General features: G+C 42.1%; 1 protein-coding gene across 7 annotated transcripts in view; it reads left to right on the top strand.

The window, feature by feature from the left end:
- Positions 1-25169, top strand: part of NCOA6 (nuclear receptor coactivator 6) — a 47777-nt gene continuing 22608 nt past the window's right edge. For 5 of the 7 annotated variants that reach the window (XM_072879585.1, XM_072879588.1, XM_072879589.1 and 2 more), the window contains exons 1-9: positions 1-115; positions 7620-7710; positions 13141-13293; positions 13397-13671; positions 16724-16879; positions 17458-17580; positions 19103-19231; positions 20939-21754; positions 24547-24693. In XM_072879585.1, the coding sequence (XP_072735686.1) occupies positions 13437-13671; positions 16724-16879; positions 17458-17580; positions 19103-19231; positions 20939-21754; positions 24547-24693 (1606 nt within the window). In that variant the 5' untranslated portion in view covers positions 1-115; positions 7620-7710; positions 13141-13293; positions 13397-13436. Of the gene's footprint in view, positions 116-602; positions 779-7619; positions 7711-11761; positions 11866-13140; positions 13294-13396; positions 13672-16723; positions 16880-17457; positions 17581-19102; positions 19232-20938; positions 21755-24546; positions 24694-25169 lie in introns of those variants that run through there. The other 2 variants (XM_072879586.1, XM_072879587.1) reach the window with 2 other exon arrangements.

Consider the following 25169-nt stretch of genomic DNA (forward strand, 5'->3'; position numbering starts at 1 on the left):
CGAGGCGGCCCCCGCCCTCCTGCGCGCGCTCGCGGCGCGGGCGCGGCGGCGGTGGCGGAGGCGGCGGCGGCAGCGGCAGCGCCACCGCGGCCGCCACCAGCGGCGGCGGCGCCAGGTGAGGGCGGGGCGGGCCCTCGGCGGGGCCTTCGCCGCCGCCCGCGGGGGCGCGGGGACCCGGCGGCGGCGGCGGCGGGCGTGACAGAGGCGGCGGGGCGGAAGCGGCGCCCCGGCGGTGTCAGGGCCGGCGGCGGCCCGGGCAGGGAGCAGGCCGGGCCCGCGGCGCGGTGCGGCGGGCGCGGGCCGCGGGCGGGCGGCGCGAGCGGCGGGAAGGGGCGGCGGGGCCTGGCGGGGCGCGGAGCGGGGCGCGGGCCCGGCCCGCCGGCGGCGGAGCGGAGCGGAGCGCCCCGCGGGGGCGGGCCGGGATGCCCAGGCCGCGGGGTGCCGGGGGCTGCCGGGCCCCGCGGGGCTCCTGGGCAGGAGCCTGTCAGCGTGCTGCGGGGGGCCGCGGCCTGGGGCCCCAGCGCCGGTGAGCCCGCTCGGCCGCGGCCTGCAGCCCGCCCTGCCGCGCCGGGCCGGAGCTGCCCCCCCGGCCGGGGTGGCTGTTGGACCGGCCCCGTTCCTCCCGGCGCTCCGATCTCGGCCGTTCGCCGCGACCTGTTAAACCCTGAAATCGGCCCTCAGCTGCGGCCCGAGACTAAGAGGCGGTCGCCCGGCTCTGCCACGCCGTGCCGAGGGCAGGCGTCTGTGTCCCGGGGGAGGACGGCGTTCCTGACCCGAGGTGGGGAGCAGCCAGGGTGCTGTCAGCCACGGGAGCTTCTTTTCGACTTAGGACGTTGTTTCTGATTCTGGTTTCTCAGCCCTGACCTCATGCGGGCGTTGACGTCTTTGTAAGATGTCAGCGAGGATGCGTTGACGTTTCTTTTGAACCCAAGCTTTCGTTTGAGTTCCTCGGTAACTCTTTAAAATAGTCAGAAAAAGCCTTCTTAACTTATTCCCTCGGTTTGATTTCTGCGTTTCTCTAAATTTCGTCTACTTTTAGAACGTCTCAGAAAACTCGGGGTTCTGATTCCTTCAGGCTTCTTCAGGGAATGGGAAGTAGAGAGCTTTCCTGTCGCTCACCTCGGCGGGGTTCTGAAAGCCGGCTGCAAACTGGAGCTTTGTGAGCTTTGTCTCTTCATAACCCCTCAGCTTCCGGACACACACATTTGTGCTCATTCCCCTAACTGAAAACTATAGCAAAACCTTTCTCATTTGAATTTTATTAGAGGAAGGACAGTGCCTCTTGTTGGTATTTATAATTATTGTGCATTGTAGTCTCTCTGGCTGGTTCTGTAGCTAAAGAATCTTTCAGTATTTCCCGTATGAGAAAACAACCACAGAGAACAAATTTGGCGTTTGCAAAACAGGTCGCCAAGCGTAATAACCACAACTTTTGGATTTAGCAGCTCTTTTACGGTTATAGGAAGTGTTCCCAGCTTTTCTGTGCATCTTGTGGAGAGAGAAACAAAGGTCTCAAAGCATGTATCCAGAATGGCCAGGTCGACGAGCCTCTGGACTCAACGCACTACCTGCAGCAAGACATCGAGGTGTTTGCTAGAAATTCGTACGCTCTTCAAATATTCACTGAGCCTTGTGGCTTCCTTTGGAAGTTAACTGGCTTCACCTGGAAATTTTTCACAGTAATACTGTATCCTGACCCTCCTGTGAAAAAAAACAAAATCAGAGTGAGGGAGGCTGCACACAGACCTGGTCTTCTGTTGAGAAATAATCTTAATAATTTAAACCTACAGAAGGGTGTTCCATTAGGCTTCGGATTTTGGCTGGAAAAATGCCCAGCAGCGCTCTCCAGCCGTTCTCTCTGGAAAGCCTGTTCTGCTATAGGACTTGGAGGGGGAGCTGTTTACAACAGGCTTCCAACTGATGCCGTAATTTTACAGTATTCTAGTAAAAAAATAGGTGCTTCCTTAAAATAGAAAACAACTGTATGTGGGGAAACCTGAGCAATCCAGACCCTCCCGTGCATCTCTAGACTGAGTGTTAGTGTTTTCATTTTTCAGTGGCTTAAATACTTGAAAATATGGGGGTGTAGAGGTAAATTCTGCTGAACGATTGTAATGCCGCTCTTTGTTCTCTTTAAGTATGATACTGTCAAAGATGGCATGCCTTTGTAGTAGATGTTAAATATTTCAAACTGATAACCGTTAAACAGATTTACAGTCTATTTTTATTTTCTAATACAATATTGATTGCTTTTGGATGGAAGCTGGAGTTACAACTGAGTTACACAGACATACTAAATTTAATAGCTTTGCAGTGGCAAAGGGTTTGCTACTGAAGATAACCAAAGAGTTAACGTGGCTGTAACAGTTTGATTGCATTGGGAATAGTGAAATTTTGTAGGTCACTGGTGTACCTCTGGAGGGCAGAAGGCGTGATGGTGGTGTCTGTTTCAAAATCGTGTGGTCTCTGTTGAGAAATACAAACGCTGTGGTGTAGAGGGAATAGGAGTGAGCCTGTTAGCGTGTAGACCATTGAACAGCAAGACTTAACCCTGTGTACCGCAAAAACTGTGTTCAGGTGTAAACTTGTTCCTTAACGCTGGGCTAGAGCAGAAGTAATGGGAGAGAATGCATGGGGTTGGGAAAAGTTAAGGGGCAGAAGTGGAAGGAGAAGTAATCCTAGATGAGATGGACCTGAGGCAGGGAAGATGCGTCGTCAAACTCCAGGTGAGGTATTTTCCATTTGTTAGCCAGACGACCAGCTCACCTTTGCTTTACTGAAGCCATGGATATTTTGTGTTTTTTCCTCGACACTGTTAGGAACTCTGCTGTCCCCTCCAGAGCAGATCGCGGGTGTTCTTCAGCAGGAACTACCTGTTGCAGATAACTGAGCATTTCAGCCGCGTAGTCAGCGTGTTCCTTAGTTTGTATGCGTTGATAGCTGAAGGTTTGGCTCAAGATGGTGTATGAAACTCAGATTGTCCGGTGTCCTGGCTAATTAGAAGGAAGGAAAAAAGCCTTTTCAGGGATGATGCTGGAGTTGAAAGTTCATCTAAGCTTTGAATTACACAGAAGGACGGTAGTGGAAGTTGTCCAGAGGTCCAGGAGCCTGGGATTTTTCTCAGTCCATTGGGCATTGGGGGTCATTTTCTGTTCAGTGTGTCTTCTGTCATTAGTTGATGCTGTTAACAGCATCCTGCCTGCACTCTGAATAGCACATCAAAAATGGCTATTGTCATAATTAAAAATAGAAACAAGAAATGAATTCTGTCAGGTATATATTGCGGCCTTGAGGTTGTGTTGCAGTAAACCACCCTTCTTTACGTATTTGGGAAGAAAGAAAGGCGACCAGTGCGTGTCACAGTGTAGCTGGTTTGGGAGCTGGGGTGAAGGAGGGAGGCGCGCAGGGGACTCCACAGCTCGTGAGAGCCATCATCTTTTTGGAACTGAGAGGACAGTTGCCTCCTTCTCCAGCTTGAATGAGTAGTCTTGAAGCATAGCCCTACACAGGGGTTTGGATCAGATTTGTATGAAAATTGAAAAGTACAGGAGATGAATGATGCCTTGCCTAAATTCATTTGTCTTCATGTAAACCAATAATTTGGGACAGGAAGTTGCTCGTACTGAGTTGCATATGTGGGAGCCTGAGCATCAGGTTTCATGTATGAAAGGGAATGATCTAGTTATTCCCACCAAAAGATGCATGCTATTAAATTCTCCAAGTCCTATGCCTATCGTTTTAATTTTATAATTTTTATTCTTTTAAAAATCAAATGACCTACCAAGACTGCGCAGCTGGTATGAAATTGCGTTTCTCATTGTGGTTTCTAGGTAGTACTTGCAGAGACTGAACTAGATGTAAGACTGTTGTGCATACATGTGCGCAGGCACGCTCTCACACATCTCCCTCCTTGCTGGATGATACAAGGAAAATGTGAGGAGTTGTTTCTGCCTTGCTTCCTGATAAATTGGAAGTTTTGGTGTCTGTAGTAACATCGTTTTTCCCAGCAGTGAGTGGAGAGCATGTGAGAGATGAGATACAAGGCTCGTATTGGCAATTCTGATGGGTCTCTTTCCCAGAGCAGTCGAGGAGATGGCAGTTGCAGTCTTGGGACTATGGCTGTAGGAGCTGAACCTCCCAAGGCAAAAACGTTACCAGGTGTTTTTTAGTGAGGCTCAGTTAGGAATAATACTGGACAAGAAATAGTGCCTCATCTTTTGGTTGCAGCATGGGAAGGTGCTCCTTCTAAGGGTTTTTTTGGAGTGCTCTTCCCCTCCCTGCAAGAATGCATTGCTGCCTAGTTCTGTTGCGTCCTAGTTTTACCGGAAGGTGCAAAGCTGACCAGTGATTACGTGGTTCTTAATAGCAGTAGTGGCAATAAATAACACTTCAGAAATTTGATTCTTCCGAAAGCCCAGAGCAGCACAAAATAAGCTGCAAGTTTTTATACAATCAGGAAACTCTCAGAATGATCTCGATTTTAACAAAAGTTATACCTACTTCTGCTATATGAAGATTGGTTTTGGTTTTTTTTTGGTCAGGGAAAAGAGTCTCCTTTATTATTGAGTGCCTCATATCAAAGGAATTACTTTTAAGCTGTTTGTTTTAGCTTAAATCTTTTATTCATGCTTTATAACATTTCAGAATTTTAAAAACTTTAGTGAAATTTCCTAGACTTTTATTACACGTAAGAAGAAAGAATATTGCAATAAACAAGAGGTACAGTTTTCAGTCAAACCTTAGTTCAGGACTGGTAATCACAAGAACACCTGGACTGGTATAAGGGCATTTGTGAAGCTCAGTGAGAATTTGGTGGTAAAGGAGTACCTGTGGGGCATGTCAGCCCAGAAAGGTTTGGCAGCAGTTAAATTCAACTTTAAATAAAAAGCTTGTCGCAACACAAGAAATGAATAGATTGCTACTTGAAAAGTTTTCTTGTAGCCTTTGGAAAGCAAGATAAATTACAGTTTCTTGTCAAGATGCATCAGATTTTAAATAGCGTCTCATTTTACTTGTTTGCTGATTGCATTGGTGGATCTTTGTGAAAAGTTACATACTGCAAAGCTCTGTCGTAGTATTCATCTGTTACAAGCTATGGTGTATTTCTTCCAAATGGAAATGTCCTTAACATGTGAAATTACTAATTGAACTAATGGGAACTGGTTGATCAAATATTACACTGTATAGACTACAGCTTCTAAGAAAATTGCTGATTCCGAGCGAACTTGTGACTTAGGAAGAAGACTGGCGGCCTTCTTGTGTTCGTATCTCAGCTGCCATAAGTGGGAATTTCTATGTGGTTAACTTAGCTGCAGTTGAAACTCGTTCTGGAGTTATCATCTTGCTTTTTAAAGCAATCCTGATTATATTGTCAGTCAAATTCTGTTGAAATAAAAATTAATGACTCAGTTGAGACGTGTCCATTGCAGCTTGGCATGAGTTGTGGGGTTTCAACAAACTTTATGAAAGTTTAAGAAACCAATGTTCCACTAAAGCTGCTGCCAAAATCACTGCAAAAGGTCATATGCATTATAACAAGCTGTAACTTTCTCCTTGTCGGAAACACTTGGTTTTAGGTGTTTTATGCTTGAGGGCTATGGGAGTGCAGCAGAACAGTATGAAGAGTGGGGAGTAGTTCTGTATCAGGATGAGTGAATGAAGCCTGCCTTCCTGTAGACTTACTTGTTTTGTTTTCTTGGCATTTGGGAGAGCATAAGCTCTAAACAAAACTCTTTCTGTAGATGGAACGCTTCACAGGGATGTTTTAATGGATTCCTTGGTGCCTGCTAAGGTATGCGTTCAGTCTCGAGGCGTTTCCAAGGTCTCTATCAGATAACTTACTGTAATGAAAGTTGGAGTTAATGAACCAATGTTGGGGAGTTATTTTCCTTAACCAAATTCGGCATCGTCTCATGTGTACAGCGGGAATGGAGACAGCAGCAGTTAATTGTTCTTCTTCCCATAGCCTGGGCTGACCATCCTCAGTTTCTTCCTGGGGCTTGCTAGGGCAGCCCGTCTTTCCCAGCCCTCTCTGGAGCAGTTGGGTGCCTGCAGACCATCTCATACCCTCCACCCGTGGTGAGGGAGGGTCACCCTTCCCCTCGGAAGGGAGAATTGAAGGAACAGAAAGCCCCTGGGTTCCTTGCACCAAGCAGTTCAGATGATTTTCCCTCCAGTTCACCACCTTCAGCCAAATGTCGACTCTTACCCCTGTCTTGCCAAGGCACAGACAGTTTGAATGGGGGCTGACTTCTGTCAGCTTTGAGGCTGCCTTAAAAACAGCTTTTACTGGGCAAGTAAGGACTGTCCTTTCACATGAACTCTTAGCACGGCTTTGGAGATAACCAGCCAGTTTGTTCCATGATTCAATTTTAGGCCATCTAAAATAGTCCGTGGAACATCCTTTTGTAAAAAGGGTGAAGGAATAGAACTAATGCAGTATCTGCTGTAGAATGTGGAAAGCTTTTGTAGCTTTGGCTTACACTTAATAAACAATATTAAAATTTCATATTTCAGATTCTGGTTTTGCTTGTCAGCTTGGTGTCCGCTCATGGTATTTAGGCAGGTTTGCAATGGCTGCAAACAGCTAAGTTACTGCTTATGATTTGGCCACTCAGGTCTTCTACTTGGTACTGTACTGCTTCTTGAATTACAATGCTTATTTAAAAATACAAGAAGGTACCAGAGGCTGAAAAGTGTTACATGACTATTAAAAGTGCTACAAAGCATATATGATCTGATTTAATTTGAATACTCTTTCCTTCCCTTCGAGTTGCTGGGCTGGCAGAAGTGCAAAGGCTATGGCACAATACTAAGGCTTCTAAAGCAATTTTACTTTGTCACTAGATAGAAGATAGCAAATTTCTGCTTTGTCTTCCTGAGTCTTCTTCCCTCTTCTGCTTCCCCAGCTTGTTTTTGGGTAGTCCCCTTCCCCACTGATGAGCAGTCTGGCACATAAGCAGAAAATTTGCTTGAAAAACGCCACTGGGATGTTAATATAAATCATCTTGATTTGAGGGGTGGTGTTTTGTTTTCACTGAAGCCATTAGCTTTACTGCTGCGTTTTCATTACCCTGAGAGGTTTGAGTGCAACTTGATGAGACCATGAACGGGAGCAGGTTCTGGGGGTGGATTCACCTCGCTTTGTTGGCCACCTGCAATAAAAATGTCTGTCTGAGGTGGTCATGTGGGCTCGTAACGTGTTTCTGGAATGAGCTTAACCTGAGCCGCTTTAGGCGCCTGCTGAGGATGAGCTGAAGTGCATCCTAGTTGTGCCAGTTTCTCTTTTCTGAAGATAAATTTAATCTAGAAGAGTTTATCTTAAGACTTATATAAATACATTATTCTAGATCAAACTCACCTTGCTTAGAAGAATAAAATGTTATTTCCAGCCAAAGGGAGTATTCAGTTTTTTGCCTATAATGAAAGGTTGATTTTTCCAGATCCTCAGTTTTTGCTGTTAGTATTTGAATATAGTAACACGTGCTTTTTACATTACTAAGGAGAGAGCTGGATTTGGTGCAAAACTTGCGTATTAAAAATCAATGTATTCACTGTTACAGTCAGCAATTTTGTTATTTTGCATCGTTGTCTGATGAAACATGATGGTTTTCTTTCAGGATTACATTTTTGGGAGTTGCTGTTTAACCATGTTTGTCAGTCTGGAATTACCTGAAGACCTGTTGCATGCCACAAAATACTGAAGTTTTGGTAGGTAAAATAAGCATATGATGCATTTGAATATCTCTTGTTCTTATATATTCTCCTCCTAACTGTCCAATAGGTCCTCGCCTCTAATGTTTGTGTGTGTTTGAAGGGCTGGGCTGTCTCCAGAGCTGACTTTTCAGTCTGCCATAGAGGGTTACGGGCATTTGCCATCAGGTTTGTAGCTGTTCTCAGACCTTCCTCCCAAAGAGGACAGTTGAGACACTTTCGTGGTGTTATACCTCTTTAATGCCAAAGTTTGAAGTTCCAAATTACTGGAACTGCCCCCAGCTAAGTTGTTTCAGAGGAAATTTTACTGCGTGTTTAGGTTTATTTTTAGGTATTCTTCCGTATTATAACAGTGATTCTTAGCCTTACTTAATCTTGTGTAACAATATGACACTTGTCTAGGATTAGTTTAAAAATCTTTTTTGTGTATTTTTGCCAAAAACAATTACGTTATTTTAATCTTTCTATCATGGAATGGTGGTGTGTGTATAGAGGTTTATTCATTGGTCAGATTTAACGAGTTCCAAGATCGTTATGCTAGGAAACAAAACGGTTGAAACAGTTGTAGGAGGATAATACACTGTTAACAAATTTGCAATAAAAACAGTGTTATGATCAGAGTGTTTCTGGGTTTTATAGGTGGTACGGTTTAAAAGTATGCCTGTGTGGGTGCATGTGTGTATACGTTATGTATTAAAAGAAAGCCATCTTCTCAACGGTATTCTGGCAATGCTGAACCTCCACTGTCCCCCTCCTGAAAAACTTAATAAATACCTTTACATGTTTTCTCACTGGCACCTAAAACAAAGGAAACAAGAAAACTTTCAAGTGTATTATTCAAGACATGCTTTTTTTCTGATTTCCTTCCCCCCCCCCCCTTATTAAGTTGCTTGAAAACCATTTTTCAATGAAGGCAGAAGCAAGGATGGTTCTGTATCCTTAGGAAATCGTGTTGCTGCTGCCATCAAAGACTTTTTCTCCTCAATCTCAGTTCTGGATTCCCCAAAGGACTTGATTGTAGTCTCATTTCTGGACTGATTTTTCTTCCTCTTCCCTGTCGCAGCTTTAAATAATGGCCAGTGTGAGGATGAGGACCCTGCTCAGTGCTAACTTCTGCCATCGGCTAGTGAAGGACATCAGTCTATCCTTCCTTCTGCTCTCACCCTTTCCAATCTTTTGTGTAATTTGGAAGAGTACTTTTTCAGGTGTAGAGCAGGATTTTAGTACTTCTTATTTAATTGGGCTCCGTGCATATTTGTTTTGAGAGGGTGCATGTTCTGGTGTGACATCAGTTGTGAAAGTGTTTATTCCAAGTTCCAGAAATGTATAAACAGCCTGTAAATCAATGGGCTGTGTCGCAGAAGACCTCGGACTAGTTATTAGACAAAGCCTTGTTTTGGTTTACTCACTTTGTATAGTCAGAAGAGAGCAACACAAGAGGTTTCAAGTTCTGTTTAAGAAACAAATTGACATAACCTTAAGTTTGGATCAGTTGAGCAGATCTTGGGATGAGGATACCTAGATACCAGGTTTTGGGTTTTTTTCCTTTCTTTGTTTTTTTTAACCCCAGAGACCAGCCCTTCCATCTGGCGGTGCTGGCACTGCAGGGCCTGCTGGCTTTCCAGTGTTCAGCTGCTCCCCAGTTAGTGACAACTGGCTGTTTCAGATTTTGCTCTAATCCCATCTCTCCCAGGGACTGGACAGGATTTTCTAAGTGTTGCCCAGTCACATGGCACTGGGTTTGTCGTGCAGGCTTCCTTTTACGATCAGGGCTGTTGGGGGGGGGGGACACACACAACACATGGCATGACAAACTGCCTTCTGGGTTCCCCATGGCGTGCAGTGGGACCCAGCTGTCCGTCAGCCCAGATCTAGACCATGGCATGGCTGTATCCTACAGGAATTCTTCCTTTGGAGAGTCTGTCTTGCACATTTTAGTCGGTCAATTGTTTTATCCATATGCTAAGTGTACCTGGGACCCCAGCCTCCAGCAGCCCGGGGTATGCCTTGTTTCCTTCAGTTTGGACACTCTGGTCTTCATGGGCTGTCACCTGCCACCCCCTACCCCCACACGGTACTGCAGGTGCATTTTGGTTATTAGTCCGTTATCTGGCTATTTATCCCTGCCTCTCTTACTTCAGTTAGATATTTTTAATAATTAGACTATACTGAATAAGACCAACTTTATAATAAACAGGCATAGCACTTTTTATGCTGCTGTAGGCCATCCCAGGCCAGGTTCATGGGTAGATGGTTGCCACGTGGTAGCACTGGACTTGCTCTGAGTTTCCAGAAACAATTGTGTAATGGGGAATAATAAATTGGAAACTCTAAAACAACAGGGTGCAGGGGCAGGAAGGAGGCCATGCGTGTTCTTTGAATGGAGGATGATATTCGGAGACCTTTTTGTGCTGCCACGTGAGCATGGATGCTCAAGTTCATGAAATGTGCTGTGGTTATGCAGATCAATTCAGGTATGGTTCTTACTCATCAGAAGTACTCTATAGGCCACTGGGAGTTCGTCTAGGTTACAGGAATTGTTGAATGACCAGAGTTTTACCTGTGTGTGCTTATGCTAAAGGCTTTTTGTGTTTATGTGGAAGAGTGGTGAGCAAAGGTACACGCTAATTATGGTCACGTGCTGGCTTGTGATTTATGGAAGTCAACCCTATAACCAGGAGATTACAGAATTTGTTAGGACGAGGGATGCAGCTGGGATTCATTTGGTTTGAGATGGACGGCGTGCTGTGCTCTGCCTGAAGAGGAAGATTTCGCAAATCATTACTTCCTCCTGTCACACTTGAGATAAATTATACCTGAATATAGGAACGGACTAAACTGCATGCGTTTGAGAGGGAGAGAGATGGATGTAGCAGAGATCCTTGAGGAGCATAATGTGGAAAAAAAAAGCGGAGGGAGCTGTAGCTACGTGTTCTTATCCAGAAAGTAAAATTTAAAGCTCAATCTTGGGGTTTTTTTCTTTTTTCTTAACTCAAGCTTTCCTTGCAGCCCTATGATTTTCTGAGTCAAATGAAACAAGGCCTATGGTCCTTCGGGATGTAGCAAACTATATTTTGATAGTGTTCGTGAAGGGCCATAATGTCAACAAATCATGTCAGATTTTGGCACATTGAGGCGAGGTTGGTGGAATCTGCTCTAAGCTGCAGCATTTTCATGAAGTCTTTAAAACCATGGTTTAAGCAGTCTGGGAGTCTTCTGCTCTTTCACAGAGAAGATGGATGCTTCAGACACTTCCATTCAAAAAAAAGATTTGAAATGTTTGTGTTCTTACAGAGGAATTTGTATTTCTTTGGTGTCAGGGATTGTCAGAAGTACTCATGTTTCTTGCTGCAGGTGGAACTCCCCATCCCCCCCAAGTAGTTGTGCTTTTTCAACACATAAGAGCCTGTACATTGAGCTGAGATTTCTCTCCCTGAAAAACTTACTCAAGATTTTCAGATAAATAATTTTTAATGTAATTTTCTTCAAAATATAGTGCTTATATTTCACAGGATGCTTGCCTCATTCAGTGCACAGAATGACTGTGCTTGGCCATTAAAAAGGTTATTTGTGTAGGACTCCCAGCTCCTTTCTTCCTGAAGTCAGTGTATGTGTAATGAATGATGTAGGAATGCAGAAGGAGAAGGAATTCTCTCCTGGTTGGTGTAAAGCCAGCCCTGGTAAGGAAGTTCCCTATCCAAGAAATTATGTGTGAAAATCAATTAAAACAGCTTTTCACAGATGCTTATTAATTGTCATTCTCATTTTCTGGGCACCTGACGTGAAACTGAGTAGTTTAACTTAATGGAGATGTCAAACACTCAGACCTGTAATTTAGATGCAGAGCTGAGCAGCGAGGAGTTGGGGGGGAAGAAGAACATTTAATTGTCTCCATGTTCACGTGGTAATGAATTTTAAAAATTTTTGTCTCTATTCCCCATCTTTAAAATTTCCATGGTAATACTAAGTCACTTATGAAAGCACTACGGAAATAGATCAGTGACTGTGAAACATTTTTACTTACTTTCTGTTGCAGGACTGCAGAAGAGCGTGTGAGACAAATTAGCATTGTTTTTAATCCGAGATCTGAATCGTGTTTGAGAATGAAGGCCTGGTGCTGCAGTATAAAGAGAGTAACTATATGTAAAATAGGTGATTATTTATTAATGCCATTTAGCCTGCCTAGTGTGGTGCAAGGGAGGAAAAAAAATGTATTTTGTAAAATTGCAGTAAGTGTGTGCGTAGAGACCTGACCAAAAGCGGAGGGTATTTTGTGACTTCCGAGTCCTTGTTTCTTCATTTGTAATGTTGTCCCTTCAGCAACATTATGCAAGTGTGCAAACAATGTAGTGCTGAATCTAAGCTTGTCTAACATAGTTATATTTTTTTATTAAAAAAGACTGTTTTCTGGGCAGTATCTGTAGCTAGCTCACCTTTAATCTGAGTTGTGGTTTTAATTTGTGTTGGGAACTTGAACCTCTGCCAAAAGCCCAGTCTGTATCCTATTCAAGGGTATGTCATCCCGAACTAAACGTTTTGGGTAGGTTGTGCTGAATACTGACAGCTTTGGAGTTATGAAGTCTTGACAGTCCTGGCTGTTGAATTGATTTGTTTTTGACAGCAGCGGTCAGGAACAGGTCCCTTTTTCGGTTTTGACATCAGCTTTGGCTGTTGGTGTACATGGTTTTAATCTTTCAGCAATACTTGCAAAGCGTTGAGTGTGAGAATAGAGGTCTCGCCTGGAGGAGTTAGTGCTGTAGCCCTTGTAACAGCTTGTGTTAGAGTGGAAAAATATGTATCTTAACTAAACATTGGATGTTCACCGTAGATGTAGGGATAACTTTTATCGTAGGTTGTACTTCTGTACACATAACAGCTTAGATTACTATCATGATGTCAAGTAAAATTTACTGCAAAGTCTAGACATTTTATACAGTAAAAAACATCGGGGGTGTGACTTGATTTGCTGAATTCATTCTGATCCAAGCTCAGTAGGGGCATGGGGGGAGCTGTGGGCTAGAACAGGGGGAACAGATTTCAGGTTGTGCAATCTGCATAAGCAGCTGAAAACCCCTAAATCTGTGCAAACTTTTAAGAAGAAGGCATAGTATGCCTGAGATTTCCCTGGATGTGGGCAAAATATTTGTCCAACGCTGAATTTCTCCTGGTGAAAATGTGCTATGGCTTTCCTACTGCTTTGCTGGACAAAGGAGTGCCTATTGCATTGCAACCCCGATTTGGTGGGTTTTTCCTATCTTTCTATAATTAAAGTATTGCTGTGAGTCTTAACAATTTCCTGGCAATCAGGCACTGCAGAATTGGTACTGGGTGCTTGCTTGTTCTCTGTACGATACGGAAATGAAAGTAATTTATTTTCTTCTTTTTTTTTCCCCCCTCTACCTTCCTTTCTACCTGACTATCATTTAGGTCAACTGGAATACTTCTCAAGTCAGGTGCGGCAGGATTCTGTCAGGAAACCACTTCTGTTTGTTCTAGTGGACGAACAGCTTGGATACTGCAATGGCCACCCTTTTCAAAGTCGCACAGTTTGTCTCGCAGACCCTACCATTGGGTCACCCGGTAGGTTTTTCTGTCAGTGATCCTATGTGCCATTGAAAGCAGTTGTTAATGTCTTTACCACTTATTATTATACTTATTATAATTCTTTTTTCCCCCTTCCAAGCGTCATCTTAACGTCTGACAGGCTCCCATTGTTGGAAACAATGGTTTTGGATGATCTACCTAACTTAAAAGATACATATGCCTCCTTGTACTCCTCAGCCATGGAAGTCTTAGAGGTGGATTTTGATTCAGGACTGGAGGAAGATGAACTGAAACAGGAGGCTGCTCCTGAGGATTCCACGATCTTTGTAGCTTTTAAAGGAAACATAGGTGACAGAGACTTTGAGCAGAAACTAGATGTCATATTGGAGAATGTGCCTGGCCTTTTACACATGGGTAATGTACCTTATTGTCATTTTTCAACTGTCCTTAAAATATTTATTTATGTAGTCAGAGTGCTTGTACAAATGAATAGATTAGATTGTTTTCCAGTTAGTTTGTAGTAAGATTTGTTGGGGTTATTCTTAGTGAATTTGGGAGCTGTTCTTTTCGGAGACACAGAGTACAAGTTCCTGCAGTTGTTTTATTATTTAAAACTGATTTCATTAGTGAGTTAATTTATTCCTATTCAGTTCCCATGTTTTACTTTTTTTTTTCTCTTTCATTTCCCTCCATTACACATTGCTGTGTTATATGAAAGTGAAACCAGGCTTGGCCACACGGGAGATGTTTTTTACTACCAAAACCATCCAATTTAAACCACTGCAGTTCATCTGAGAATAGGTTCACTTTTGAATAACTGTGTCAGTCAAGACATTATTGCCCCTTTGTTGTTACATTGACCTACGCTATGGTTTGGTTTTTTTTTTGACTTTTTTTTCCCCCTGATGGGGAACGTGGAGTGCTCTCACGTACCCCTGTTGCCCACTGAGGTCTGGGGACAGCTATGTGGCCAGTGAGTGATAACAGGCTTTTGGGACAATAACATCTTTTACCAGCACATCTAGAACTGGAAAAAGACATCTGTCCACTGTCTGAGCATCTTTGCAAAGGGTCTTATAATGATTACTTAGAGCTGCTCGGTTATGTAGTCTTGCTTGTACAAGTACAAGCTTTCTTAATAGAAAGCCCTCCCTTGGCAAGGGTGCAGCGTTGTGATGGTTTGGGTCAGTGTGCTGGGATCAATGACATGCTCCCTCCCCACCGCCAGTTTCCCCAGCAGTGCCCCTCATCTGATATTACTGGAACGGTCAGGTTAACGGCTTAATTTCTTGCCATTAGTATAGTTTGCTATAGAAACAGATCAAGCTGGGCGGGTTGCCTGAAGCGCGGTGGCAGGAACACATAACCAGAAGAGCCTTGGAGACTGGGACCACAGCAGCGCTGATGTGACTTGGCATGATGTCATATAACTGCAGTCTAAAAGCCACGTAATTGCCTGTACTCTCTCCCCCTCTTTCTGATGTTTGTGAACCAAGCTTTTCCTGATAACTATAGGTCGCCATCCCAGCATGCTGCTCTTCTGTTGTGTGGTCTTTTGAAATCACACCGTACCATGAAGAATCCTTCTTCTTCAGGCAGGCAGTCTTCATGTTTAAACAAAACTAATTTTCGAGATTAGGTTTTAAAATGTTCATTGCATAGTTAGTTTTTTCAATAATGTAAAATACCTTTTTAGAAAAATAACCTATGACTTCTGCATAACGAAACTGAATTTCTTTGTCACGTTGTTCTTTTCTTTCTATTTTGTCCAGTTGTAGTCAGTTGGGTCTGGCACCAGTTGTTGGGGTCCTTTTCATTATCTCTCGGGAAGATGATAAAGCTGAGATAAGACAAAATACTATGAAGAAATACCACTGTTTTCAGCTGTATCTTATAAACAGTTGGAAGTAGACAAAAAACTAACAGATAGTTACTGGTGTAAAAGAATATGTGTTAATACTGTAGATGAATTGCATCGTTTTTGAATGTAAACAAATTCAATCTGTAGTTGTATGGAGTTGCCTTTGTAATACAGAGGCATCTGCATGCTGGGTTTGTTACAAATATTAATGGCAGGATTAATAAACATGATTCAGACCTCAGCTGAGAAAGCAGAAAGCGAGTTTTTAAAATCAGTGTCAAATTAATTTGAAAATTATCCATACAACAAGTTATTTAAATGGATTCAGAGAAAAATAGGATATTCAGAATGTCGAGTTAGTAAATAACATTGGTTTAGACTTAGCAGATGCAATGTTTAAAAACGAGAAACTTGGGTACTAGTATCTAGAAATACTGAAACTGATAATGCAATTTTTATATGTAAAATATTTAAACATTAATAACAGTAAATATAGGATTGTTCAAACCTCCACAAAAGGAGGTTTTAAAACTACTCCTGTCATGTTTCTAGCCAAAAATGTGTTTATAGGTAGAAAGAGGATGAATTTAATAATACCATTACCATAGCAGCAGAAGGGACTTGGTGAATTAGTTAAGGGCAAGAGATTCCTAAATAGGAATGAGTTATTGGCATTCTTAAATCATGTGTTCTTCAGAATCAGAAAGTTAGTAAACTTTTAGTAAATCTGATGTTACAGTGGAGGAACTAGCTGATTGAAATTTGGGCCAGTGTTTACTGTTTTTCAAAGGGACTTCCTTTCAGAAAGCTAGAAACTGGAAGCTTATAAACCTGTATTAGGAATATATTTTTAATTATCCTTAAATGCGTTTTGTAGCAATTTCTTAGTTAGGTACCACTTCAGATAAATATATCCAACGCGACTGCCCTACCTTTTTGCTAATTCCCACCTGTTATTTCTAAAACAACTGATCTACATAGAAACACTCATTTAGAATGGGTTTTCAGAAAACCTGCAACTAAATATTTTGCATGACTTTAATATGCTTTTTTGCAGTGGATTGAACATACCTATTCAGAAAAACTAAATAATATGGTAGAAATTAATGAAATACTGCTAGGACTCTGTTGGTACTGGCCTTCTAAAAACAGAAAAGGTGGTTTCACAAGCATTTGTAGAGCAAATATTTCAAGAATGAGGGTTTCATTCTTGTAGTCAGTTTTTTCACACATCCATCTCGTTCACTAACAGATTTACTAAATCTGTTTTATAAGATACGTTCATATCTTTCCAAAGTAGTTCATCCACAGAATATATCAATTTTTGAGTAATATTGTCAAGTCATTGTGTTGGCTACTGCATTGGTTATCAATTGGGTAGTTTTTATGTTGCTAATTTTTGGAAAATACCTGAAGTGGTTTGGCAGTATCAGTCACTGTACGCCTGTGCTGGAGAAATCTCCTGTACCTGAGACTAACCGCTGATAATTTTCAAAGCCAAATAATTGTTTCCGTTTTTTCAGCTGTGCTCTTTATTACCAAGTTATTTCATCATACGGGTTTGAAAACTGCCTTTGCACTGAGTCTGACCGTTTCTCTTTTAAGAATCCAACAAGTTAAAACTACAGAAGATAGAGCCTTGGAACAGTGTCCGCGTTACCTTTAATATACCCCGTGAAGCTGCTGAGCGGCTGAGAATTCTGGCTCAGAATAATAACCAACAGCTTCGTGACCTGGGAATTCTCTCAGTTCAAATTGAAGGTATTTCACACCTAATTTGCTTCCAAAGGCATTAAGCTAAAATTTAAGTATACTCAACAAGAGATTTTGTGTACTTGGTTAATGTTGCAAAACTTCTAATTTAGTAATTTGGAGAATGACTTCAGTGAAAAGGTAGCTCAAGAATTTTATTCTTTCAAGAATAGGTTTAATAATAAAAATGGTAGCTGAAAATCCTCTGAGCATCAGGAAACCTCCTGAAAAATGTTTTTGAGTGTTAGCTAGCAAAATGCACCCTTTTCTTTTTTTCCCCCTAATTGTTTCATATGAAACTTCCTTAAAAACAAGTTTTCAGTGGATTTCACAATTAAAATATCCATTCTGGACAATTGTCCAAGAGCACACTCAGGGCATTTAATGCTTGTCATGGTGTTTGTTTTTCTTAAAATTGAAATCCAGAAGATAAGGGTAGTATGATGCATAACTATCCTTCTGAAGTGCACATTATGGGTAAAGTTTATTCTTCCTTCCTTGATATCTTTTAAATATCCTTTTGAAAATGTCTGTATTCTGCTTTTCTGTGTATCATTGAGTTCACCCAAATTGTGCGTCACTTTTAGGGGAAGGTGCTATCAATTTAGCTTTAGCTCAAAACAGAAGCCAAGATGTCCGAATCAATGGGCCCCTGGGAGCAAGCAACTCGGTGCGAATGGAAACAGGGTTTCCCATGCAGGGGGGACAAGGTAAATTCCTTTGGTTTTTATTTGTTTAGCTTCATACACTTTAAAATTTGTTACTAAGCTAATCATAAAATTTCACTGGTTATAGCAACTATTGTTTGCAGAATTGTAATTGCCATTTTAATTAATGTGTGTTCTTGTTTCTGTACTGTCAAACCATGTCCCATATTATGTAAACTAAATAGTTGGCTGCATTTTGTCCCACAAACATTGGAGTGATTTGGGTAGGGCAGATTGGTTTGTTTTGGGGGTTTTTTTGAGGGTTTGGTGGTTTGGGTTTTTGTTTTGGTTTTAGTGTTTTGGTTTTTGGTTGGGTTTTGGGTTTTTTTTACATAAAGACTGTTAAAGCAGATGAGTCTAGTATAGTGAATTCACTTTGAAATGTGCACAAATTATCACAGTTTTCTGTTTGGCTACCGTTATGAAAATGAGCATAAGCCTTTTTTTCAATTTATTTATTATAAATAATAAAACTATTTTAGATTAAATCCATTGTAATTATGTGAAGGACAGGACGCTGTCATTGTTAGTCTCTCTTTTTATTTTCTGATAAACTTTTGAGATCTGATCATAGAGAATTAATTTTCATGGAGAGGTGTAGTTTTATTAAACTCTACATTTTAGAGCATTGTAAGTAATTTTTACAATGATAAGTAATTTTTAACTACATGATAAGTAATTTTTAACTACAAAAGTCAGATTTTATGAAGAGTTAAAAGAAAGCTACTATGTAATTTATTTTAATAGCTGAATCAAGGCAAAATAAAATAATTAGTGTCTTAGTAAATAGGATTTAAAGCAATTAAAAATCTGGGAGTGTTTTATGTCAGTTAATGTAAGATGCATGTGTGGCTGTTGATGAGAAGGAATGGAAAGAACATTTCACCTCTGTAGAAACCTGATTAAACAGTAGTTAAATCATGCGCTTAACAAGGAATGTAAAACATTTAAAGAAAGGTTTACTATGAAAGCAGCTGCTCTGATCTTCACTGTGATAATCATGAGCTTCATTTGCTGCCTGCAGGTCAACAGTGTAAATGTAAACAGTATAAATATAACAACAATATAACCAACAGGTCAACAATATAAACCATGTTATAAAATAGCAGCCCGTGGAAGTGAAACATTGAAATTTTTCTCTCTTACAACACCTCAGTTACTTTCTAGTATCAGATTTTGCAAAAACCTTAGTAGTGTATAACTTTGATACAATCTTGTCGCTTGGTGACTTTAGTGGCAAGTCAGGCTTAAATAATTCCTGAGTCAGTAGTGTTTCCTTCTGTAGCCTTTTTAAAGGTTTGGTGCTAAAGGAAAAGCTTCAGCGTGACCTTCACTTGTTTGTTTTATACCAGGGTCTAAGCTTTCAGACAGATACACGTGTCCTCAGGTTATTTCAGACAAACAATTCTTAAAGTCTAAAGACATGTTTTATTAACAGATATAATTCTTTCTGTTAGAAAAAATCTAAAGTTCTTCTCTGTGTACAAACTGCAAGACTTGATTATTTTTATTTTTATTTTTTAAGGTTTAATAAGAATGAGCAATGCTGCAGCTGTCATGATGTCCCAGAGTGGAAATGTGCCCTCCTCTATGGTGGCAAGTGGTGCTAGTGCTGAGCTGCAGCCAAGAACACCTCGGCCTTCTTCACAGCCAGGTGGTAGAATTTAATCACAGTACTGACCTGAAAACGTTCTTGAATTTTTATTCTTCAGCACACAAGCTTGAGCATGTACTCATAAAAGTACTCCAGAATTGTCCTGGAGTATTTCCCCTGCCCTTTTTGGGAGTTACTCTTTCTGTGGAACCCTCCCTGCCCCCATTAATCGGTAAAACTTTTCAAATATTTTGGGTGCCTAATAAGTCACCGGCTTGCTTGGTATTTTGTTCAAATGCGTTGAGCAGTGGCAGTGGTATTTTTGCAGTAGAACTGTTGTGACTGAGCTTTTTGTTTAGATAAAGGTAAGAGAAGGATTGGTTGAATGAGGCAGATGTCTCCGGTAGGAAGCAAATGCACCAGACTGAGCACAAGTGCTTTTCAGGAGGGGTAGGTAGACTGGAAGTTTAAGGCTTGGGGATCTGGGAGACGTGAATGTTTACAGTTTGTTCTTCAGCATTCTGCCAGTACGTATTACTTGAATTGTGGGACTACAGAAAAAGAGAGGGGGTTATTACTTGTGTCTCCATAAAATGGTGGCAGTACTTGCTAACTTCTGTAGATCTCTGCAGTGTTTATTCTTACAGAAAGCATTTTTCATAAATGTTTTAAATATTCTGGGAATGAATTCCTCATTATGCCAGGTTTTTTAACTGATAGGGATAATAGCCCCAACAAGTGGGTTATACATACAAGCTGGAGGACAAGCTGGAGAGGCTGGAGAGCAGCCCCACGGAAAGAGATCTGGGGGTTTGGGTTGATGGCAAGTTGAATATGAGTCAACAGTGCGCCCTGGCAGACAAAAGGGCCAGCCGTGTCCTGGGGTGCATCGAGCACAGCATAGCGAGCCCGTCGAGGGGGGTGATTGTCCCACGCCGCACTGCACTGGTGCGGCCCCACCTCGAGGACTGTGTGCAGTTTTGGGGACCTCAACATAGGAAGGACATCAAACTCTTAGAGTGTGTCCAGAGGAGGGCGACCAAGATGGTGAAAGGTCTCGAGGGCAAGACTTCCGAGGAGCGGCTGAGGTCACTTGGCTTGTTCAGCTTGGAGAAGAGAAGGCTGAGGGGTGCCCTCATCGCAGTCTACAACTTCCTCAAGGGGGGCAGCGGAGGGGGAGGTGCTGATCTCCTCTCTCTGGTGACCAGCGATAGGACACGAGGGAATGGAGTGAAGCTGCGTCAGGGGAAGTTCAGATTGGACATTAGGAAAAGGTTCTTCACTGAGAGGGTGGTCGGCCGCTGGAACAGGCTCCCCAGGGAAGCGGTCACGGCACCAAGCCTGTCAGAGTTCAGGGAGCGTCTGGACGACGCTCTTAGTCATATGGTTTAGTTTTAGGTAGTCCTGCGGGGAGCAGGGATTTGGACTCGATGATCCTTATGGGTCCCTTCCAACTCGAGATATTCTGCGATTCTACAATTCTAAGTGTGCAGAAGGCTTATGTTAGTCTGTAGCAACAAGCGCTGTGGAGCTATCATGCTTTATTGTAGAGGTTATAAATTGGTAAGACCTGGCTTCTCAGGATTCCCAAACATTTTGAAAACTTTGAGAGCATTGCCTGTTCAGTCTGGAGAAAGTGGAACACTGGAGCATGAATTTTTATGCAGAGTAAGCAAATGCAAGCAAGCAATTTACCCTTTCTTGTTTTGGGGTGGGTTTTGTCTACAGTAGGTTATTTTTTTTTACTTTTCTTTGCTATTTTAATAGATGCAATGGACCCACTCTTATCTGGGCTAAATATCCAGCAGCAAAATCATCCATCTGGATCTTTAGCTCCCCAGCTCCATTCAATGCAGTCAGTTCCTGTAAACAGGCAGATGAACTCAGCCAACTTTCAGCAGCTACAGCAGCAGACGCAGTTGCAGACACGTCCTCCCCAGCCACATCAGCAGCCACAGCAGGGTATTCGACCTTCATTTACTTCACCAGCACAGGTTCCAGTTCCCCCTGGCTGGAACCAGCTTCCTTCTGGAGCACTTCAGCCTCCTCCAACCCAGGGAGCATTGGGTACATTGACAGTAAACCAGGGTTGGAAAAAGGCCCCATTGCCTGGACAAATGCAACAGCAACTTCAAGCAAGACCATCTCTAGCAACAGTACAAACTCCTACTCATCCTCCACCTCCATATCCTTTTGGAAGCCAGCAAGCTTCCCAGGCTCACTCAAACTTTCCCCAAATGAGCAATCCTGGCCAGTTTACTGCTCCTCAAATGAAAAGTCTTCAGGGAGGGCCCTCACGGGTTCCTACGCCACTACAACAACCCCACCTGACCAGCAAGTCTCCTGCTTCCTCTCCCTCCTCCTTCCAGCAGGGATCTCCTGCATCATCTCCAACGGTTAACCAGACGCAGCAGCAGATGGGACCAAGGCCTCCCCAGAGTAGCACGCTTCCCCAGGGATTTCAGCAGCCTGTCAGTTCTCCTAGTCGTAATCCTATGGTGCAACAGGGGAACGTACCCCCCAGCTTCATGGTGATGCAGCAGCAAAACCAAGGTCCACAAGGTTTACACCCTGGTTTAGGAGGTAAGAAGTACTGAGACCTTCTTTTATTTTAAAAAGAAAAGAAACATAAAATGGCTAGAGCAAATGTTGCTGTTGGTTTTGAAAAGATCCTTTAAAAGACAGAATAAAGACAGAGATCGAGTATAAAGTGGGTATGCGTGAATTAGCATCAGCATCACTTCATTTCTACTACCTACCTCTGTCTTGCAGTGTCACAGTGATAACCTAAGGGTAGACTCTGGGCCACTGCAGAAGAAATTGCTGTATGCAGTTGCTTGTTATGACTGCCAGTCGTCCTCTTGACAATTCTTCTCTTGCCTTTAAGCAAGTTCAGGATATTCAGAGCTGGTGTGGGTTTTTTGTTTTGGTTTGAGGTTGTTCTTTGGGGGGGGGTGTGTGCATGTGGGGTTTTTTTTTTTGAGAGAGTGTAATAAGAACAAATGAACATTTTCTTTCTCTTTTCAGCTTCCTCTGTCACCATTTACACTTTCTACTACAGAAGTGAGGCATTATTTTGCATCTTCCTTTCTAAGTACTTTCTAAGTACTCCCTATTCTAAAATTAAGAGGTCAAGGGATGTTTTAACTTCCCCTTTGGCTGTGTTGTCTTTAGTTTTCTCCTCAGACCTCCACACTCACATCTTTTACTTACTACTCCTTAGAATTCTCTAACAGTGAAGGAATTTCATTCGTCAATCCCAAGATCTCTTTTGTGTCCTTGGTGTTTTTTTCCCCTTGAGCCTTTTGTGGTTCTGTGCCAGACTTGTAGCACTTCTCTCTGCTCACTCATTTGTTCATCTTTCTCTTGAATGGCTGCTCTCAGATACCCATACACAAACTCTTGCTTAAGCCTTTGAAATTCCTTCTGTACTTACAAAATATGAGCCATATTCTTTGTCCACCTACACACACACATATATATATATATCTAGTTTCTTGCATTCTCACATTGTACATCTGAAATATGTCCAAAAAGCTGTAAGGAATACCCGTTTCTTGGTCTGCTGATCTGGGACAGCTTCTTGTTTTCACTGTTTGTATCATGGGTCTCATTTGAATTCAGATTAATTTGATTTATATGAATTATCTCAGTTTCAAGTTTTCTCAGTTTTCCTCTTCCAGACTGTTCTTAGGATCTGCCAGTGCCCTATACTTGGTATATCTTATCTTGTGTCCATCTGGAAGCTGATATTATTTATTATCGTCACATTTCCCTAGAGTTTTGCCTCACCAGACATATGTCCCCATCCAGGAATCATTTCCTCTAGGTAGCATAGCCATGACCCCTAGATAGTATAACCTCTGTATTCTCCTTACTTTCTAAGTAAACCTACTACAAACAAAACCCTACTTTTTTTGAGTTAAAAATGACACCCGAAATAAACTATCAAAATACGTTATTTGGACTCGCTGTAGACCTTAATGCTAAAATCAGTAATCCTGCTGTGAGCTATATCCTCAGCTGATTTAAAAAGACAGGATTCCGTTGGTTTCAGCAAAGCTGTGTTGCTTCCACTTGCTGAGGTTTTTGCCTGGCTTCTGTGCATGCTCATTCCTTGCTGCAATTTATATATTAATTAAGTTGTAATTACAGATTTTTCAATTTTTAAGCCATCTTCCATTTGAAGGTTTGGTGTAAATGAATACATTCAAACGCTTTCCATTTCACCTAGTTAATTTAGCAAATCAGAATGTCTATTAGATTTGGAATAGGCCAAATTAACGCTTCTTTTTTGTCAGTTCAAGCATTCCTACATGCAAAACTTTCCTAAAAGTTTAGCAGAATTAAAACTAGAGTCCAGTGATGTGATGTTTCAAGAAGTGTATGTTCCATATTTTCAGATGTGTCTTATTGTTTGACCTGTAAACTTGATTATCTTGAAATACTAATGACAAACCTAAGACCAGATTAATTAACACAAACAAATACAATTAGGTGTGCAAGAAAGCTCTAACTGTAGAAGGAACCAAAATAAAAATCTGGCTGTGTATCGTGGGTCAGAAAAATAAGGGAGGACAGGGTTGCTTCTAGGTCTTGGCATTGTCTGTTTGACAGTGAGTTAAAAAGTGGGTTCTGTTAAATCCATTTATGCTGCTGCTCACGTTGGTAGGTAGAGGGAAGGTTTTGCTCTCTGTCCCAGGGCAGTGGTGATGTTTTGGTATGTCAGAGTGTGGGCGTTGTGCCAGATAGGGGCCTGATAGAACTACTTTCTCTTGCAGTAGGAATAGCAGGGTTACTTGAATGAGCAGCCGTTCTGGACTCTGGACATGTTGTCTCATGAGGTTCCTCAGCCCAGTCTGGGTTGAGAAGTTACTTTGAGAGGTGCGTACACACAGCAGCGGTGCAAAGGAGCACTAAGGAGTGTGTACGTGGTATGTTATGGTGAGAGTTGTTGAGAGGAGCACATCACTGTAACAAAAATGCAAGTTATTTGTGTTTGTGTCCGTGGAATAAGTTAAGGGCCTGATTAGAGTTGAGATGCACTAGAGAAGAAAACAGCAAACTAGTTACTTTAATTTCTAGTTTCTAAAAAGTCAAACATGGACTTTTCACCTTCTCTGAGGGGTAAGTTTTGTACTTAAATTACAGTTTGAACTGAGTCACAGTAGCTTGTTAGGCAGAATTATTGCACAGGTAAGAACTATAAATGTCTTTGTGGGTTTGTATATTGGCAAAAAACACTTTCTGCCTAAACCTGTAATGTGACAGTACAGACTCAAAGGTATTCTTCCTATCATACTCCGATCATAGATTTTCTCTTTTTTTTCCTTCCTGTTTTCCATACTTACTAATAAGAAAATTCTTGTGTTCAGGAATGCCCAAGCGCCTCCCCCCGGGGTTCCCTGCAGGCCAGGCTAACCAGAACTTCATGCAAGGTCAGGTGCCTTCCACAGCTCCAGGAACACCGGTGAACAGCGGAGCACCACAGCTGCAAACTAGCCAAAACGTGCAGCACACAGGTCTGTGTGGAATGTGGTGTTCCTCAGATTTTCCTTTTTTGTAGAAAATTACGCCTTTACTTGTGTAACACAGATACCAAAACATTAAACTCTTGTCATTAGTAGGGAGTTAGCTACCTGGGGCTGCAGGGGCGTTCTGTGTGTATTCCTGAATGAGGAGAAGAAAAACAGGAGACTGCTCATGTTTTTCAAACAACTCAACTGTTACTGATTAGGACTGTGGTACTAGGATCCAGAAGTATCTGTTAAGAAATTGAATGGAAGTAGCACTGAAATTTGGAAGCTAGGGGTAATAAAGATACAACACAAAAGGAACTTCTTGTCCAGAAAAAAAAGTGTTATTATCTTAGAAGCAGAGCAACAAAATAATCTTGTTCTGCTTTGAAAAGATTATTAGTTCCTTTGAAAGCTTTGGAAGTCTACTTACAGTCAGTCCTGTAAAAATTAAATCTTTAGCTCACAAATGGTTCCATTTA

This window comes from Ciconia boyciana, chromosome 14 (genome assembly GCF_034638445.1).
Source record: "Ciconia boyciana chromosome 14, ASM3463844v1, whole genome shotgun sequence".
Taxonomy (NCBI): Eukaryota; Metazoa; Chordata; class Aves; order Ciconiiformes; family Ciconiidae; genus Ciconia; species Ciconia boyciana.